This window comes from Oncorhynchus nerka, linkage group LG2, assembly GCF_034236695.1.
Source record: "Oncorhynchus nerka isolate Pitt River linkage group LG2, Oner_Uvic_2.0, whole genome shotgun sequence".
Lineage (NCBI taxonomy): Eukaryota > Metazoa > Chordata > Actinopteri > Salmoniformes > Salmonidae > Oncorhynchus > Oncorhynchus nerka.
Genome location: NC_088397.1, coordinates 35,035,897 through 35,054,519, shown reverse-complemented (window position 1 = coordinate 35,054,519; position 18,623 = coordinate 35,035,897). Strand labels below are relative to the sequence as shown.

Sequence of the window (18,623 nt, the reverse complement as noted above, 5' to 3'; positions counted from 1 at the left end):
TCCTAGGGTCAACCTACTTTCTGTGACGTATATAAGAGCTGTGCTGACTGTTTACGCTCTCTCTGCCTGCCGTTCCACACGAACTAACGGAAGAGCCGTAATTACGTTGTAATACATATTTTCACTCTGAATAAACTGTTTACTTGTCATAAAATTTACCACTTAGTCTGAATCGATCCTTGACCGGCTCACCCATCTACATATCCAATTGCTAACACTACTCCTGCTCTTCCTCCCTCTGGCGCTTAAGGGTGCCAGACTCCCCAACATTACGCAATCAAGCCACCTTCAGTATGCACACCTGCCTTTCCCCTTCACGCGCATCAGTGCTCATTGGACTCACGTGGACTCAATTACTTGTTTAATTTCCTTCCCTATATCTGTCTGTTTCCTAGCTCTGTTCCCTGCCTCAGAATCGTTTGTCATATGTCCTTGTTTTCCCGTGTGCTGACGCTGTTCCTGTCGTGGTCTATGTCTGTTCCTGAATAAATGTTTGACTCCACGTACATGTTTCTCATCTCCTGCGTCAGGTCCTTGCAGAATCCCAAAGCCATCACATGAAGCACCGGGGAGTAACCGGGGGTGTCTAGCCAGCTCCTCGGGATTCCACTCCCTAGCTGGCTCGAAGTTTTCTTGCCCCGGTTGGCTTGGACGGCGCCCATCCCACGTTGGGCCTCAGCCGGATCGTCAGGTCCTGTTTGCCTAGCCGGCTCGTCAGACTGTCACGTCTTTGTCGGATCATCGGGCTTCCACGTCGCAGTGGGATCGACAGGCGTTCATGTCTCGGCCGGCTCGCCCAGGTGGGTACTGTCACACCTGTCGTCCCCGCCCCCAGCCGGCTTGCCCAGCGCCTATTTCTCGGCCGGTGGAGGTCCTTGAATTATGCCAAGTGCCCCTGGAGGTCCTTGCATTATTGATTAATTGCTGGAATAATTATTTGATCTAATTCATTGTAATTCATTTGGTTATCCTATCCAAATTAATCAAAGGTGGGGCATCATTGAGATTTTATATAGAGACCCCTATAATTAACTCTTATCAGTAGTTATTAACCATTATACCATTAATGCTTATCAAAAGTAGTTTCAATCAATAGACAATTTCTACACTGAACAAAAATATAAACGCAACATGTAAAGTGTTGGTCCCATGTTTCATGAGCTGAAATAAAATATCCCAGAAATGTTCCATAAGCACAAAAAGCGTGCACAAATGTGTTTATATCCTTGTTAGTGAGTATTTCTTCTTAGCCAAGATAATCCATCCACCTAATAGGTGTGGCATATCAAGAAGCTGATTGAAAACGGGTAGCGACAATTATTTGAATAACTCCATGTCCACAAAATTGATGACTAAAGTGTCTTATTAGGAATTTTCAAATCTGACCTCTCTATGAGACCGTGTATGTAAATTCTCTTTCTGGGCAGGGCATCAGTTAAAGCGACAATCAGCAGTAGAAACAATAACAAAGTGGTGTCTTCATCCCTGGTTCGGTAAAAAGCTGAAGGATGAGGCTGGAGAAATGTAACCACTCTCAAATTGATAGAGCTATGGATGCAAGGACTGACCATCACTGATATCAAAATGATATTTTAACCATGTTTTGAGGCTATTATAGTGTTTGTTTACATTTTCTTTGTATACAAACGATGGAGTAAAGCAAGCTTATATTTTGTATTCTGATGGGGTACGACAGCTGAACTGCGTTATATTCTTCAAATATCAATGGGTACATATCATTCATTTAAGTAAAAAAATGTATGAAGCAACTGCTGATTGTCCTTTTAAACTGCAGTACTGAAACAAAACTGTTAAGAGCCTGTGAACTAGATGTCTTCATGGGTCCAAACAGTTTGACCCATTCTGAAATGGAACTGGGGCTTTCCCACACTGACCCTACCGTTTTGCACGGTCCTGAGGACAACTAGACCCGTTTCGTATAGACCTGGTTGGATCCATAACCTGTCCGAACGGAGTGAGGGAAGCAGCTGAAAAGTCATTTATTAAGATACTTTAATAAACAGAATTGACAAAGCTTGAGAGGAGAGAGGTGCCACTCTAGCAGGCGGGGGAAGGACCATACTGTGAGCAAGTGGCATGGGGAGCAGGGAGGAGAAAGACAGCAACCAAACAAGCCGACTCGTGCTATAGTAGACTAAAAGCTGCCATAGCAAGGTTATCATCAAATATGATTACATGGTATGTCTTGACTGCATCAAACCGGGAGAAGCTAGTTAAGCTAGCCAAATTTAGCTAGCTAGGCTAATTGAGGCTGCAGTGCATATGCTTTCTCTTTCTCCTACAGTTACAAATAACAAAAACTCCATTAAGAATATTAGGTAGCCAGTAGCTGCTCTTGGTCGTTGTAGCCTATCATTCTCCTTTACCTTTTGATTGAAGACTGACAGGAAACATGGTTGTAACATTAATAATTTGGTTGTTATTTCATTGGTTACCTCTACGCAGATGCCCCAGGGGCAGAGTGGCACACACTCATTGATTATGGCACTTTTAAATGTTAGCACAATCACTAGTACACTAGTAACTTTTCTTGTTGATTGCATGTTTCTCACTGAAACATGGCTGTCTTCAGCCTGTAGTGCTGCTCTTATTGAAACCCCCCACCCCAACCATTGATGCCATAGCTCCAGTAAAGTTGAAAAAGGCCACATCCAAACGGAGAGCCCCCTGGATGAGTGAGGAAACTAATAAATTAAAGAGAAATGCAGAAAGGCAGAGCGGAAGCGGAGAAAGTCAATGTTGCAGGTCCATTCTGATATTCTGTGTGAGCAACTTGGCATATAACAAGGCAAATAGAAATGCCAGACAGGCTCATTTTTCTAATTTGATCACTGATAATCAGAATAATTTGAGAGTGCTCTTTTTGACCATTGATGGCCTGATAAATCCTACCCCCTCAAACCTACCTTATGCAAATTTTCCTCCGCATCTAAATGTGATGAGTTTGCTGCATATTTCAGAGATAAAGCTGGGTATCTGTCAAGCAAGACCTGATAAGTTTGATATGTACTCAGGCCTACCACGCAAAGTAACAATGAAATTATTTCCCCAGGTTGACACAGACATGCTCAGGAAAATGATATCACAACTTAAGCCTTCTACCTGCCTTCTCAATCCTACCCCCACCACCTTTTTCAAAACAGTTCTTAATTGAATATCTGAAGAAGTGCAAACTAATGTTATTAATCACTCCCTGTTCACAGCCACTTTCCCCACTGCACTAAAAACTGCTATGGTGAAACCCCTTCTGAAGAAAATTTATCTAGATTCTTCAGCTCTTAGCAATTTTCGGCCAATCTCCATCCTTCTATTCTTATGCAAAATTCTAGAGAAATTGGTTTTCAAACCGCTAAATTATATTTTAATTGCCAATGTTATTTTCCAATCTGGTTTTCAGGCCCACTACAGCACAGAGACAGCCTGTCACGCCCTGACCTTAGAGAGCTTTTTATGTCTCTTTTGGTTTGGTCAGGGAGTGATTTGGGTGGGCATTCTATGTTCTATTTTCTGTTTGTATTTCTTTGTTTTGGCAGGGTATGGTTCTCAATCAGGGACAGCTGTCTATCGTTGTCTCTGATTGGGAACCATACTTAGGCAGCCCTTTTTCCCACCTGTGATTGTGGGTAGTTAACTTTGTTTGTGGCACATAGCCCTAAGCTTCACGGTTGAGTTTGTATTGTTTATTGTTTTTGTCGGCGTCATCCTAATAAAAAGGAATATGTACGCTCACCATGCTGCGCTTTGGTCCAGTTCTTTCGACGGCCGTGACACAGCCTTAGTTAAAATTGTAAATGATCTTAGAGCCAACACAGATGCCAAATATCTCTCTGTTCCTGTACTTGTGGATTTAAGTGTTGCATTCGTCACTGTTGACCATGATGTCTTCTGGACAGGCTGGAGAAGTCTCTCCTGTCCCGTTCTAAATTGGTTTAGGACTTATTTAACCGGTCGAGAGTTTTTTTTGTCACCCTTGGTGAACATAACTCAGAGAAAATACATAACACGTGGCATTCCACAAGGATACATTTTGGGTCCGGTACTGTTCAGTTTATATATGTTACTCCTTGGCAGCGTTACCTGAAAGCACATTGATTTTCACTGCTACGCAGATGATGCACACCTTTACATTTTTGTCAGCAGAGGATTTTAGCTCAATGGATAAATTATTAGACTGTATATACTAGGATGGCTCACAACTTCCTTCAGCTAAATCAAGACAAGACTGAGGTACTTACTTTTGGATCCAAAGCACAATGAGAGAATCTGGCAGCACATTTTAATTCATGGGCAATAAAGATAAAACACCAGTTAAACATAGGTGTTGTTTTAGGCTCTCGAGTGGCGCAGTGGTGTAAGGCAATGCATCTCAGTGCTAGAGGCGTCACTACAGACCCTGGTTTGATTCCAGGCTGTATCACAACCGGCTGTCATTGGGAGTTCCATAGGGTGGCACATTATTGTCCCAGCGTCGTCCGGGTTTGGCCGGAGTAGGCTGTCATTGTATATATGAATGTGTTCTTAACTGACTTGCCTAGTTAAATAAAGGTTACATTTATATTCTGAACTCAATTTTGAATCACACATTAGGAATGTGACCAAAATAGCTTTTTACCACCTGAGGAACATTGCCAAGGTGCAGCCGTTTCTCTCTCAGGCTTATACAGAGAAACTCATCCATGCTTTTATTACAGGCAGGCTTGACCACTGTAATGCTCTCCTGTCTGGTCTACCCAAGAAAGCCATTGGTGAGCTGCAAAACATACAGAATGCTGCAGGATGGGTATTGACTAATACAAGATGGAGAGCACACATTACACCGGTTTTAAGGTCTCTGCACTGTTTGCCTGTGAGTTTTAGAATTCATTTGAAGATTCTTCTATTGGTTTTTAAATCAATCCATGTTTGTGCACCCCAATACATGTCAGGCATGCTTTTAAGTTATGAACCCAGTAGGTCCCTCATGACCTCTGGCATTGCTCTTTTAACTATCCCAAAGCCGAGGACCAAGAGACATGGAGAAGCAACCTTTAGTTACCATGCCCCCAGTCTCTGGAATAGACTGTCAAAGAACCTAAGAGGGGTCGAGACTGTTGACATTGTTAAGAGATTTTAAAACCCCTTTTTAAATCTTTGCTTTTCCTTAGGGTGTTTTTAGTCATTCAGTTTTTGTTGTTATTCTTAATTTTTTATCCTCTTATGTTTGTTGTGTAGTAAATATTTATTTTCATTGTTATTTTTATTTTCCTGTGAATCACATTGTGTTGCATTCCATGTCTGAAAAGTGCTGTATACATAAAGCTTGATTTGATCTGTATAAATAAAGCTTGATTTGATCCTAACTTTTACCACACATGGAGGCTCTATGACTATATCTTATTGTCGCTTTGATGACTTATGACTGGCCAACAACAACAAGCTCCACGTGCCACATTCCACTCTTGTGAAAAGCAAGAGAAGCAGAATAAATTATAAAATGTCTCTCTAATGCAGCAGTCGCATTTGGATCTGTGCGGGTCCTTCCGGAAAAGTCAGTTAAAATTACACATACAGTGAGTGACCAGTGACAATCATATCAGATCCGACCCAGACCCATGACGTTATTTAGAATTATGGATCCGGTCTCGGATATTTAGGAACAGGCGGATTCGTGAACAGCTCTAGCGCAGTGTTTCCCAAACTCGGTGCACGTTTTGGTTTTTGCCATAACACTACACAGCTAATTCAAATGATCAAAGCTTGATGATCAGTTGATTATTTTAAAACTTCTTATGGCTGCTGGGGCAGTATTGAGTAGCTTGGATGAAAGGTGCCCATATCAAATGGCCTGCTCCTCAGTCATAGTTGCTAATATTTGCATAGTATTAGTAGTATTGGATAGAAAACACTCTGACATTTCTAAAACTGTTTGAATTATGTCTGTGAGTATAACAGAACTCATATAGCAGGCAAAAACCTGAGAAATTCCACTTCCTGTTTTTTTTCTTCTGGAGGTGGCATATTTTCAACCAAGGTCTCATTGAAATTACAGCGAGATATGGATGAGTCTTTACTTCCTACGCCTTCCACTAGATGTCAGCAGTCAATAGAACTTTGTCTGATGACTCTAATGTGAAGGGGGGTCGATTGACACAGGAAATAGTCACCACAGCCATGAGTGGACCATGCTTTCACCAGGCGCGTTCACAGGGGAAGGACTTGCATTCCACCGCTCATCTGAAGTAATTCTAATTCTCCGGTTGGAACGTTATTCAAGATATATGTAAACAACATTCTAAAGATTGATTCAGTACATCATTTGACATGTTTCCACTGACTGTTACGGAACTTTTGGACATTTCGTCACATTATAGTGGACGCGCTTTGTGACTTTGGAATTGTTTACCAAACACGCTAACCAAAGTAGCTAATTGGACATAAATAACATAAATGACATTTTCGAACAAATCAAGCATTTATTGGGGACCTGGGATTTCTAGGACTGCATTCTGATGAAGTTCATCAAAGATAAGGAAACATTTATCATGTATTTTCTGGTTTCTGTTGACTCCAACATGGAGGCTAATTTGGCTACTGTTCTGAGCGCCGTCTCAGATTATTGCATGGGTTGCTTTTTCCGTAAACTTTAAAAAAAAATCTGACACAGCAGTTGCATTAAGGAGAGGTATAGCTATAATTCCATGTGTATTATCATCTACATTTATGATGAGTATTTCTGTTGAAACGATGTGGCTATGCAAAATCACTTTATGTTTTTGGAACTAGTGAATCTAACGCGCCAATGTAAACTCTGATTTTTTTATATAAATATGAACGTTATCAAATAAAACATGCATGTATTGTGTAACATGAAGTCCTATGAGTGTCATCTGATGAAGATAATTCAAGGTTAGTGATTCATTTTATCTTTATTTATGCTTTTTGTGAATGCTATATTTTGCTGGAAAATGGCTGTGCTTATTGTGGTTTGGTGGAGACCTAACATAATCGTTTGTGCTTTAACTTAAAAGCATATTTGAAATCGGACACTTTGGTGGCATTAACAACGAGAATAGCTTTAAAATGATATAAAACACATGTATGTTTTAGGAATTGTAATTATGAGATTTCTGTGGTTTGAATTTGGCGCCCTCTATTTTCACTGGTAGTTGTCATATCGATCCCGGTAGTGGGATTGCAGCCATAACAAGTTAATCAGTTGTGTAGTTCTAGAGCAAAAAACAGAACGTGCACCCATTGGGGTCCCGAGGAATGAGTTTGTGAAACCCTGCTCTAGTGTGAACCCTGGACCCTTGGTTCACACACACATCTCCCCTCTCATTGGCTAGAATCGTCCCACCTGATCTTGCCTCCACCTGACTGCCTTCCATTTTTTAAGACATATATTTTCGTTGTTAGGGCAGCCACTATATAATCTGTGATACCACCACAGATAAAACAATGTGCCAGATATTTCACCAGATGTAGAAATGTGAAGCATCCGGTTGGCGTTTCCACTTATTACCAAGTATGGGGATGAGAGGAAGCCCAGTGGGAGAATATCGAGTGAGGTGGATTTTGGCCGACATTCTGCTAATTTTCTCATAGATGAAACATTTGATCTACATACTGCGTTTTTGTGGACTTTACCTTTGCCAAAGTTACAAAACAATTGCGTTGCTTAGGAGTGCAAGGGCAAATTGAGTTATTGCACAAGCTCACTTTAGATGAGGTGTTCCCTAATAGAAATATGCAAATAAATGCTAGAACGCACAGAAAGGATCTCACTAGCTCTTGCTTGGCTTTGCCCACTTCCTTGCTTGTTCTGGCCACTATGATAAGTTTGATCCATTGTACAACGACGGGCTCTAGTCAACGCGTGAGTGTTGCAAAATACATTAACACATACTGTACAGTGCATTCGTAGAGACCCCTTCCCTTTTTCCACATTTTGTTACGTTACAGCCTTATTCTAAAAAGTATTAAATTCATTGTTTTCCTAAAAAACAGAATGCCTTATTGACATAAGTATTCAAACCCTTTGCTATGAGACTTGAAATTGAGCTCAGGTGCATCCTGTTTTCATTGATCATCATTGAGGAGTTTCTTGATTAGAGTCCACCTGTGGTAAATTCTATTGATTGGACATGATTTGGAAAGGCACACACCTGTCCCAGTTGACAGTGTATGTCTGAGCAAAAACCCAGCTATGAGGTCGAAGGAATTGTCTGTAGAGCTCCGAGACAGGATTGTTTCAAAACACAGATCTGGGGAATGGTACCAAAAAATGTCTGCAGCATTGAAGGTTCTCAAGAACACAGTGGCCTCAATCATTCTTAAATGGAATACGTTTGGAACCACCAAGACTATTCCTAGAGCTGGCCGCCTGGCCAAACTGAGCAATCGGGGGAGAAGGGCCTTGGTCAGGGACCAAGAACCTGATGGACACTCTGACAGAGTTCCTCTGTGGAGATGGGAGAAACTTCCAGAAGGACAACCATCTCTGCAGCACTCAGGCCTTTATGGTAGAGTGACCAGACGGAAGCCACTCCTCAGTAAAAAGCACATGGCAGCCCACTTGGAGTTTGTCAAAAGGCACCTAAAGGACTCTCAGACCATGGGGAACAAGATTATCTGGTCTGATGAAACCAAGATTGAACTCTTTGGCCTGAATGCCAAGCGTCACGTCTGGAGGAAACCAATACCATCCCTATGGTGAAGCATGGTGGTGGTAGCATCATGTTGTATGGATGTTTTTCAGCGGCAGGAACTGGAATCAAGGGAAAGATGAACGGCGCAAAGTACAGAGATCCTTGATGAAAACCTGATTCAGAACCCTCAGACTGGGGCGAAGGTTCACCTTCCAACAGGACAACGACCCTAAGCACACAGCTAAGACAACGCCGGAGTGGCTTCTGGACAAGTCTCTGTTCTTTCTTTGTCATTATGGGATATTGTGTGTAGATTGGTGAGGGGGGAACAAATGGGAACAATTTAGTCATAGTGGGCAGCACAAGCATGGAGGTGGGCAGAGACAAGCATGAGCTAGCGAAATCCTATTGGTGCGTTCTAGCATGCCTGCGCATATTGCCATTAGGGAACACCTACATTGTGAAGTGTGTATGTGCAATAACTCTATGCCTTTGCACTCCTAAACAACTAAACCTTTTTTTACTTAATTAGTGAAGTCTGCAAAAGTCAACTCTGTTTGTAACATTCTAGTTTTGGGAACAGAAAATTGTATGTAGATCAAATGTTTCATCGATGAGAAAATTAGCAGAATGTAGGCCAAAATCCATCTTGATCCATCTTCTCCCATTGCCGGCAACTGGGCTTCCTCTCACTACCATGCATTGTAGTGAGTGGAAACGCCAAGCGGACGCTTCACATGTATACATCCAGTGAAATATCTGTCTCATTCGTCTATCTGTGGCTGAACTGAGGTCCATACTCCAGTCCAGGTGGTGGTAATGCACCTTTAAGTTGGATTCCAACCAATAAAGACCATAGAGGAAGACCAAAATAGGCAAGATTACTAGAAACCAACTAGGTTTTCCCTTTTATCTGTAGATTAATTGTCGGAGTAGAGAACACAGGATTTTGTGTGACTCAAAATGGATCAAAATTCTACAAAGATCAAGGGAAAAAAGGACCTTGTGCGTTTCCGATAAAACATCAACCTGATGTTTACACCCCAGGATAAATTAGCTAGCAACTGCAAACTAACTAGCTAAATGTCCATGAATGTATCGACCTGTCCCCAAATGAATATAGTTGGTTCAGAGTCCGTTTTGATATTTCAACCTTCTTATCCTGATCGCGTCTGGTGTGGCTGGACCAAAATCAACATGCGCGTGCCCTGTGACAGTACCACTACATATTCGTAGAAAGCTAGCACGTGACTGAAGTGCTGCCTGATTGTGATGTCAAATGCCGGTGCCTCTAAAATGATGTGACCTTCCATTACCCCCACACTAGGACTATTCCATAAGCAACCGATAGATGACAATTCCTTGGCAGGTTTAAAAAGATATTATTCAAAGGTAATAATCGTGACTCATTTTGTTTTACCTTGCGACCGTATCACTGCTGCTGGTATTCTGCTAAAATTATGATAGACCGGTAAGTTTAATGTGAGTAGGACAGCGTGTCCTGGGCTTTGAAGAATAGGAATTGCGTAAACCTAACCTGCAATTAGGAAACAATTGACTAAGGCTGTGCCCCTCCATCCATGCCCTTTTAGATTCTTTCATTTATAATGGATTTGGATTAAAGTGTATGGTTTTTTAGGTAGTTAGATATGTATGGCAGATCATTGACCTCTTCTTAGCTTGCTATAGCTAGCTAGCTCAGCATCACTGACAGCTCCTTGTCAATAATAGCGGCAAATTACTAACTTGAACAAACTAACAGCACTACCCATCTGACGAGCCAACTCACCTGTCAGCTTTCTTCTATAGAAAAATGTGTTGTCGCAGTAAGAAACCCAATTACAATTAGCTAACTTGTTTTTGTTTTAACTATAAATTACATATTGGTTCGCTAAATCGACAGATTGTTAGTAGAATACCAGCAGCAGTGATACAAGCCCGCGATGTCGGCTACAATGCTCCGTTGATGGTTAGCTAACTTTAGCTGGCTGAGCTAGCTCAGGGCAGTGTGGAAAATTTGGCCCGTGTAGTTATATCTTTGAGCAAAAAGTTGTTGATTTGGTAGCTAGATCACGTCATCTCAAATGACCTTTCGATGGTAGAATCACCTTCATCAGGGAGGTGACCCAGTTGCTTGCTGTTAGTCAACTAAATATTGCCCAGACTAATCCAGACCAAGTCCTGGATAACGTTAGGTGATACACCAGAGTGTAGCTAACCTAACGTGTTCTGTATCTTCCACTAGGTTACTATGAGTGACATTGCAAAGGGAAAGAAGGCCTTCGTTCAGAAATGCGACCAGTGCCACACTGTCAAAGACGGTGGGAAGCACAAAGTGGGTCCAAACCTTTGGGGTCTGTTCGGACGTAAGACTGGTCAGGCTGAGGGCTACTCCTACACGGACGCCAACAAGAGCAAAGGTAGGCCTTTTCACCTATCCTCCTAGTTAGTGGGATGGCTGGAAGGGATCCAGATTGTCAAATTACCAAAATTTTCCTAACCTGCTACGAAAGTCAAATCGTCTCGATTCCGAGTAGAGACTCGGAGATAGAAAATGGTATATCATACACTACAGTTGAGGAACAATGGGGAAAGTAATTCGGCTTTGAAAGTTCATCAACTTGTAACCCCATTTTTGAGAAAATGGCCCTTTGAATGTTTTGGTACACCTATTAGAGAGCTCTTCATTGTCTACACCCATTCAGCATTGTTTACACCCTTTTAAACTATAGCACCACCCATCTCTTTAAGGATTCAAATGTGAGGCCATGTGCTAAATGGAGTGAGTATGGTAATGTGCTAAACATCCAAAGATTCCAAGACTAAAGACAGTTGTCGCAGTGACATCATGAACATTCTATTGTCATCTTTTGTTTTGGTTCATTTCCAGCTTGTTAGTTAGCTAGCTAGCTAACGTTAATTTAGCTGAGTAGTCAGTTCAATTAATGACCATATCATAGCTGACTGATTTAACATTAGCACATTTAAAAAAATATATTACAGGTAAATAAACTTACAACAAGATCATTATTTCCAAGTTAATGGCAAGCTAATTACAGAAAATTGCTTACGTTTGTGAGTGTGATGGAATAAAAAAAGGGCATTCTACATGGTAAACACACACTATTTCAAAAATCTACATTTATTTGTCACATGCACAGGATACAGAAGGTGTAAACGGTATAATGAAATGGTTACTTGCATAGCTGAGTCTTTTGTTTAGACATGTACCTAGCTAAATAAACCATTCACCATAATACCAACTCATGTTACTACCATACATGACTCTGCAGATAGCCAAAGCTAACCAACTGGTTTCAGTGTTAGCTAGATAGCTAACATTAGGCTATAACTAGCGATGCAAATGGATTTCCGAGATACAAAAAATGTTACTGTACAGATCATACATGTAATGTTAGCTAGCTAACAGTATGCTTTAACTTGCAATTAAAGCAACTTTCGAACAATATTATGAATGTATAATACCTGAAAATGTAGCTAGCTAGACTCTTACGCATGCATGGATTAATGCTTCTCCCTCTGTCATGGATGCCATGATTGCCCTTAGTTTGAAGATGTATTCTGGAGGCAGGTGATTTCATACAACAGCCTTCTGTGTTCTCTTTTCTACTCCCTCTGCATATTTGCAATCAAACGGCAGAATTTTCTTAGGTATCATACTCTGCTTCCACCAGGCATTTCACTGATTTTCAAAATTCTTGTCAACTTCTGTGACAACAACACTGTTGATTGCTGTTTCAGAAGATTACAATGTCTGATTCAATAAAACGTTTTTACCTAAATCAGGGATTTCCTCATTGTCTTATTTTCAGAGTCAGCATGGCACGATCGTTCTCCAGAAAGTGGAGAGTATTAGCAACACTTTTGCAGTTCGTGATATCTTTCAAAAAAGCTGTGTTAGAACGGATTACCAGCACATACTGAGCAGCTCATGTTATAGACAGATGCATGCTTACATGGCGGACTAAGTCAAACTCCTCTCTTGGGATTTCCAGCCCATCCATTATCTCAGCAAATTATGCCTAGCAGGAAGGTTCCTGGCTTTTTCCGTGGCTAAACCAACTAGACCCGTAATTTAATTTGTATTTACAGATGGCATACAAGTTTGTTATTAAGGCAAATGAAAGTTCACATGTTCCAGAAGGCATTTCTGCCACCAAAAAGGCGTTTTGGTAAAGAATAAAAATATTTAAGTTCAAATTAGTCTCCTGTGAAGTAGTGATGTGTGACATGCGCCTAGTTTGCTGAAAAAAGTCACAATTTGACAAGCTGGATCCCTTCTAGCCATTAACTAGTTAGTGATGTCTGAGTCAATTTACATTTATTGTCAAGTGAGGAAATGTATAGCTGTGCCCAAACTTGCAGGTCATTAATAAAATGTCAGATAATTAACTGAATATTGTCTTGATGTACAGAGTTCCTTGCCTTAGCTATTGGATTGTATTATTCTTTTGTAGGCATTACTTGGGGTGAAGCCACCCTGATGGAGTACTTGGAAAACCCTAATTAATACATTCCAGGAACAAAGATTATCTTTGCTGGCATCAAGAAGAATGGCGAGTGCCAAGATCTTGTTGCATATTTGTAGTCTGCGACATCATAAAACATTGTATTTGAAGATAAATATTTAAGTTCAATGTGTTTTTAGTTTGAGTTTGCGCTCCCTTTTTGATCTGTACTTCAATGACACAAAATCACTATTTAATGGCCAGGACTCATCCATCTTTGTGTTGTCATGGAATTTGTCCTATGCCAGACCTATCTTACTTGTGAACAGAATCCAATATTACTTGATGTAATATTGAGATATCAGTCATGGTTGATCAGCTGGTGGTTACTGAAGGCCCCTGGTTCTCCCTCCTGAAGGAATGACAATATATTCCCTGGTTTCACAGGAGTTGTTGAAAGTTAAGTTAGTTTACTTTAATGAAAGTTATAAGTATTCCAGAAGGCTGTTGGTAATTGTGAAGTGGCTATATGCACTATGGTTATGTACCTGAAGGAATTGATCAATAAAGTGCTGACATTTGAGCATGCAATGCTTTTTTTGTGGATTTGTCTTTAGATAAATAACATAGGATTGATATTCAACAAGGAAATAGGTTTAGGTACATTGAGGTCCTTTAATTTTAATAGAATATGTCAATAAACCTCAAAGTTCCAGAATGGTTTGGAAATGGTCTGTGAGAAATCCAAACCAGTCTAATTGGAATGAATGGCAGAGGTATAATCCTGATTAATACTTTCAGCAGGAATATAAGACATATCAGCAATTGTGTAATAGAATTATTATCATATAAATAGTTTATATTTATTTTATACCAATGTTCTGAATAAATAGCCTCAAATGTATGCAAACAGACAAATGTTTTGTCTTGGTGAAATTATTATATGATACAATATCAATACTTGTTGCAGCTTGCCTAAGTCCTATCAACTGATTTCAGCCAGTGTATGGCTGCATTGTTTAAATGTAATGTTGGCATATAGACAGAAAATTGTGTTCAGATTCAGTGGCATATTTAAGTGCTAGCCCTGAGTTTTCATGGAGCAACCAATTGATTAGGATTAAATACGCTGAACAAAAATATGAATGCAAAAATGTCAAAGATTTTACTGTGTTACAGTTCATATAAGGAAATCAGTGAATTTAAATACATTCATTAGGACCGAATCTATTGATTTCACATGACTGGGCAGGGGTGCAGCCATAGGTGGGCCTGGGAGGGCATAGGCCCACCCACTTGTCAGCCAGCCAATCAGAATTAGCTTTTCTCCACAAAAGGGCTTTATTAGACACAGACAGAAATACTCATGGTCTGCGGTTGTGAGGCAGGTTGGACATATTGCCAAATTCTCTAAAACCATGTTGGAGACAGTTTATGGTAGAGAAATGAACATTACAGTTTCTGTCAACTGCTCTGGTGGACATTCCTGCAGTCAGCATGACAATTGCGCACTCCCTCAATTTGAAACATCTGTGGCGTTGTGTGACCAATCTGCACATCTTAAAATGGCCTTTTATTGTCCCCAGCACAAGGTGTAATGATCATGCTGTTTAATCAGTTTCTTGATATGACACACCTGTCAGGTGGATGGATTATCTTGACCAATGAGAAATGCTCACTAACAGGGATGCAAACAAATTTGTGCACACAATTTGAGAGAAATAAGCTTTTTGTGAGTCTGGAACGTTTCAGGGATTTAAAAAAAATGTTTGCTCATGAAACATTTGCGTTTATATTTTTGTTCAGTGTATTATATCTATCTATATATTATACTTCTAGTACCTGAGGTCTGTACCTGGAAATACAACATATACATGGCTAAGCAAGATAGTCCTTAATCAAAGGTACTCTATATCAGTGTTTCCCAACCCTGGTCCTCGAGAACCCCCAAAAGTAGACATTTTCGTTGTAGCCCTGGACAATCACACCTCACTTAACTAATTGAGCAATGAAAATGTGTACTGTTGGGGGTACTCTAGGACCAGGTTTGGGAAACACTACTCAATATAATGATGAGATGGTGATGTCTCCGTCCTAACAATGGGAATTATTGGAGTTCTCATTTGGTCAAAAGTTTATCCTCTCCTCCGTGACCTCAGAAACCAATGAGTGTGTCAGTTCGTTAGTAGGCAAGCAGGAGACTGTACTTCCCTCCTCAATAGCATCCTTTTGGCAAGGAAACACAAGTGCATCCTACTGCGGAAGAGTTTTTTTATTTCTGCCTACCACACCCCCTTTGAATCTGCTGGTGTATTGTTGGAGGAGAAAAGCATGCACACATTTAAAAATGATATGCTACTTATCTTTTTATCTCAAAATGTCTTGCACAACTACCTGCATTTGTTCTATCACTTTATACATTCAATTTTGGATTCCACCCTGTAAACATAATTTGCCTGATGATGCGCGATTGGAGAATTCATTTCAAATTTCATACAAGACCATTTTTGTCCACGCTGCCTCTCCTCGATTACCTTTGACCTGTTTCAAAAGGAGGCCAGAGAGGATGGAGGAGAGCGGATGCAGAAGTTGAGCAATCTTATTGAGAAATGGCCGTAGTCGCAAAGGCAGAAAGGCAGGACGGAGGAGGCGAGATCCGATGGGAACATTCTAGCGGATGAGAGCGCAGATACGAGTGTGAACAACAGACAACTCCAATTATAAAATCTATTTGATCAAGTAAGACTTGCTTAGCAAATTAGCAATGAATTTTTTTTTTACAAAATCCCTCACTCTCACAGACCCCAATACAAAAAAAATCCACACTTGGTGCTCTATTCAGTCTGTATCACTAAAGCGTTGCGAGAGAGAAATGTCAAGATCATTTCTGTTTGAGCCGACATATGCAGCATCTATCGTGAATGCAGCCTTAATTTCAATCATGCTCTAATGTGGACTTCAGCGATACGGATTGAATAGAGCCCTTGGCCTGCTTTTCGCTGTATTCTTGAGTGGATAGTTTTGACGGGAGTGGAGCCTCGCTTCGCCTCTTCTTCGCTGCCTTACTTTATGTATTATGGTCTTTTGCCACAAATGCATTTCTTACAAGGGGTCGGCAATGATTAACAACCAATCTGGAAGTAAAAGTTTAGAGTCTCTAAATTACCACTGTTAAATTAGCCTGATTGTCAGTCTTAATGTAATTGTCAAATATCGGATCCGGTTTTGTCCTCATATGACCTCAGCAAAAATACTTCAGTTCAGAATGGTGCACTGGACTGCAGCTTGATTTCACACAATCGTCATGAACTCAATGTAGATTATCGATAGACTAGTTTTATAGAATTAAATATGAAGTTAATGTCAAAGTAAGACAAACTAGCAACAATGCTTACAATACTTATAAAAATAAACTAGGCGAATAATAATAGTATAACGACCCTGGTTCAACAGTAATAATATGTGAAAAAATGTGCATGCTCAAGGACAAATATGGTTCTTGTGCACCTCCGAGTGGGGAAAAAAGTGGGTTTTCTAATTAGACGGTGCGTGCTCATGCACAAATTAAGAAAAATTATCTTTCAAATTCAAATATAAGCTATATTTTTTGCATGAAAGATACTATACAGAGCTCTTGTGAAGAATGTTGCCCCCTACCGTCAATCAATAGTTGTATTTGTTATGGATCCCCGCTTATTTATTTATTATGGATCCCCGAAGCTACTCTTCTTGGGGTCCGGCAAAATTAAGGCAGTTATACATTTTTAAAAAATTACAATACATTCATTACTGATTTCACAACACACTGTGTGCCCTCAGGCCCCTACTCCACTACCACATACTACCAGCTGTACACAGCCCATCTGTAAATAGCCCATCCAAACAACTACCTACCTCATCCCCATATTTGTTTTTCTGCTCTTTTGCACACCAGTATATCTACTTGCTGTAACGGTCTGAGTGTAGTGGGTGAGGAGTCAGGCGCAGGAAGCAGAGTTCAGGGGAGTGCTATTTTAATGCACAGAGAAACGGCAAACATAAGCCAACCCTCACGAAAACACAGGGCGTAATGAACAAACAAATGCCCCAAACAGGGGGACTTAAACTGTCCAGAAAAAATGGGAAAACACAAAACCCATAGACGTGCACACAAGTACACCAAACAGACGGTCACAATAATTAATCCCGCACAAGGAACCAGGCGGGCCGGCTGACTAATAAAGCCTTACTACTAACTACCTAACTCAAAACAGGTGCACTCAATAAACACATAAGGAGGGGGAGGAAATAATCAGTGGCAGCTAGTAGGCCGGCGACGATGACCGCGGAGCGCCACCCGAACGGGAAGGGGAGTGTCCTTCGGTCGGAGTAGTGACACTTGCACATCCTCATCTGCACATAACACTCCATTGTAAATTGCTAAATTGTAATTACTTCGCCACTATTGGCCTATTTATTTATTATTTTTCTATTGTGTTATTGACTGTACGTTTGTTTATCCCATGTGCATCTCTGTTGTTTTTGTCGCACTGCTTTGCTTTATATTGGCCAGGTCGCAGTTGTAAATGAGAACTTGTTCTCAACTGGCCTACCTGGTGAAATAAAAAATCAATAAAAATATCTACGATCAATCATGTTAATGTGGAGCTATACGGGAGCCCTCCGCATTGTTACAAAATGTAGGAGGCACACGGCATCGCCGTACAGTGCTTGATTTGTCCTCCGCAAGTCTACAGAGGCTTCGCAATTGCGTTACACCCTCCGTACTGCGCCTCTGGACGCACTTTCGGATCAAGCATAAATCGGTTTAAATCGCTATTAGGTGGCAGAGGTTGAGACGGGGACCCCACAAGACATGCCACAAGATCAGACTATGGGAGTCACACAGTACTACTTAGAGCCATGACTTCATGGAACTCTATTCCACATCAAGTAACTGACGCAAGCAGATACATTAAAAACAGATACATTAACACCTTATGGAACAGCGGGGACTGTGAAGCAACACGAACATTGACACACACGAGCACGCATGCACGCACGCACACACACACACACACACACACGATAACATACATACATACATATGGATTAAGTACTGTAGATATGTGGTAGAGGTGGAGTAGGGGCTTGGTACATCCGAACATCCTGTACCTGTCCCACAGGTGTGATGGCAACAACAACTGCCCGAGTTACACCAGGAACGTACAATACCTACATCAGTGCTCAGACTGTCTTCAATAGGCTGAGAGAGGCTGGACTGAAGGCTTGTAGGCCTGTTGTAGGCAGGTCCTCACCAGACATCACCGGCAACAACGTTGCCTATGGGCACACACCCACCTTCGCTGGACCAGACAGGACTGGCAAAAAGTGCTCTTCACTGACGAGTCGCGGTTTTGTCTCACCAGGGATGATGGTCAGATTTGCGTTTATCGTTACACCGAGGCCTGTACTCTGATTGATTTGGAGGTGGAGGGTCTGTCATGGTCTGGGCGGAGTGTCACAA

The 18,623-nt window shown here is 41.0% G+C and overlaps 1 protein-coding gene and 1 long non-coding RNA gene across 2 annotated transcripts in view; both read left to right on the top strand.

The window, feature by feature from the left end:
• The first annotated feature begins 595 nt into the window (after positions 1 to 595).
• LOC135572466 (uncharacterized) lies at positions 596 to 3,751 on the top strand. The gene is made up of 2 exons (XR_010464326.1): positions 596 to 800; positions 3,074 to 3,751. It is a non-coding gene; the product is annotated as an uncharacterized LOC135572466 (long non-coding RNA).
• Positions 3,752 to 9,342: 5,591 nt separating this feature from the next.
• The window catches only part of LOC135572436 (uncharacterized), a 243,011-nt gene continuing 233,730 nt past the window's right edge, over positions 9,343 to 18,623 (top strand). The window contains exon 1 of the mRNA XM_065020389.1: positions 9,343 to 11,068. Within this exon, the coding sequence (XP_064876461.1) occupies positions 10,900 to 11,068 (169 nt within the window). The 5' untranslated portion in view covers positions 9,343 to 10,899. The remainder of the gene's footprint in view (positions 11,069 to 18,623) is intronic.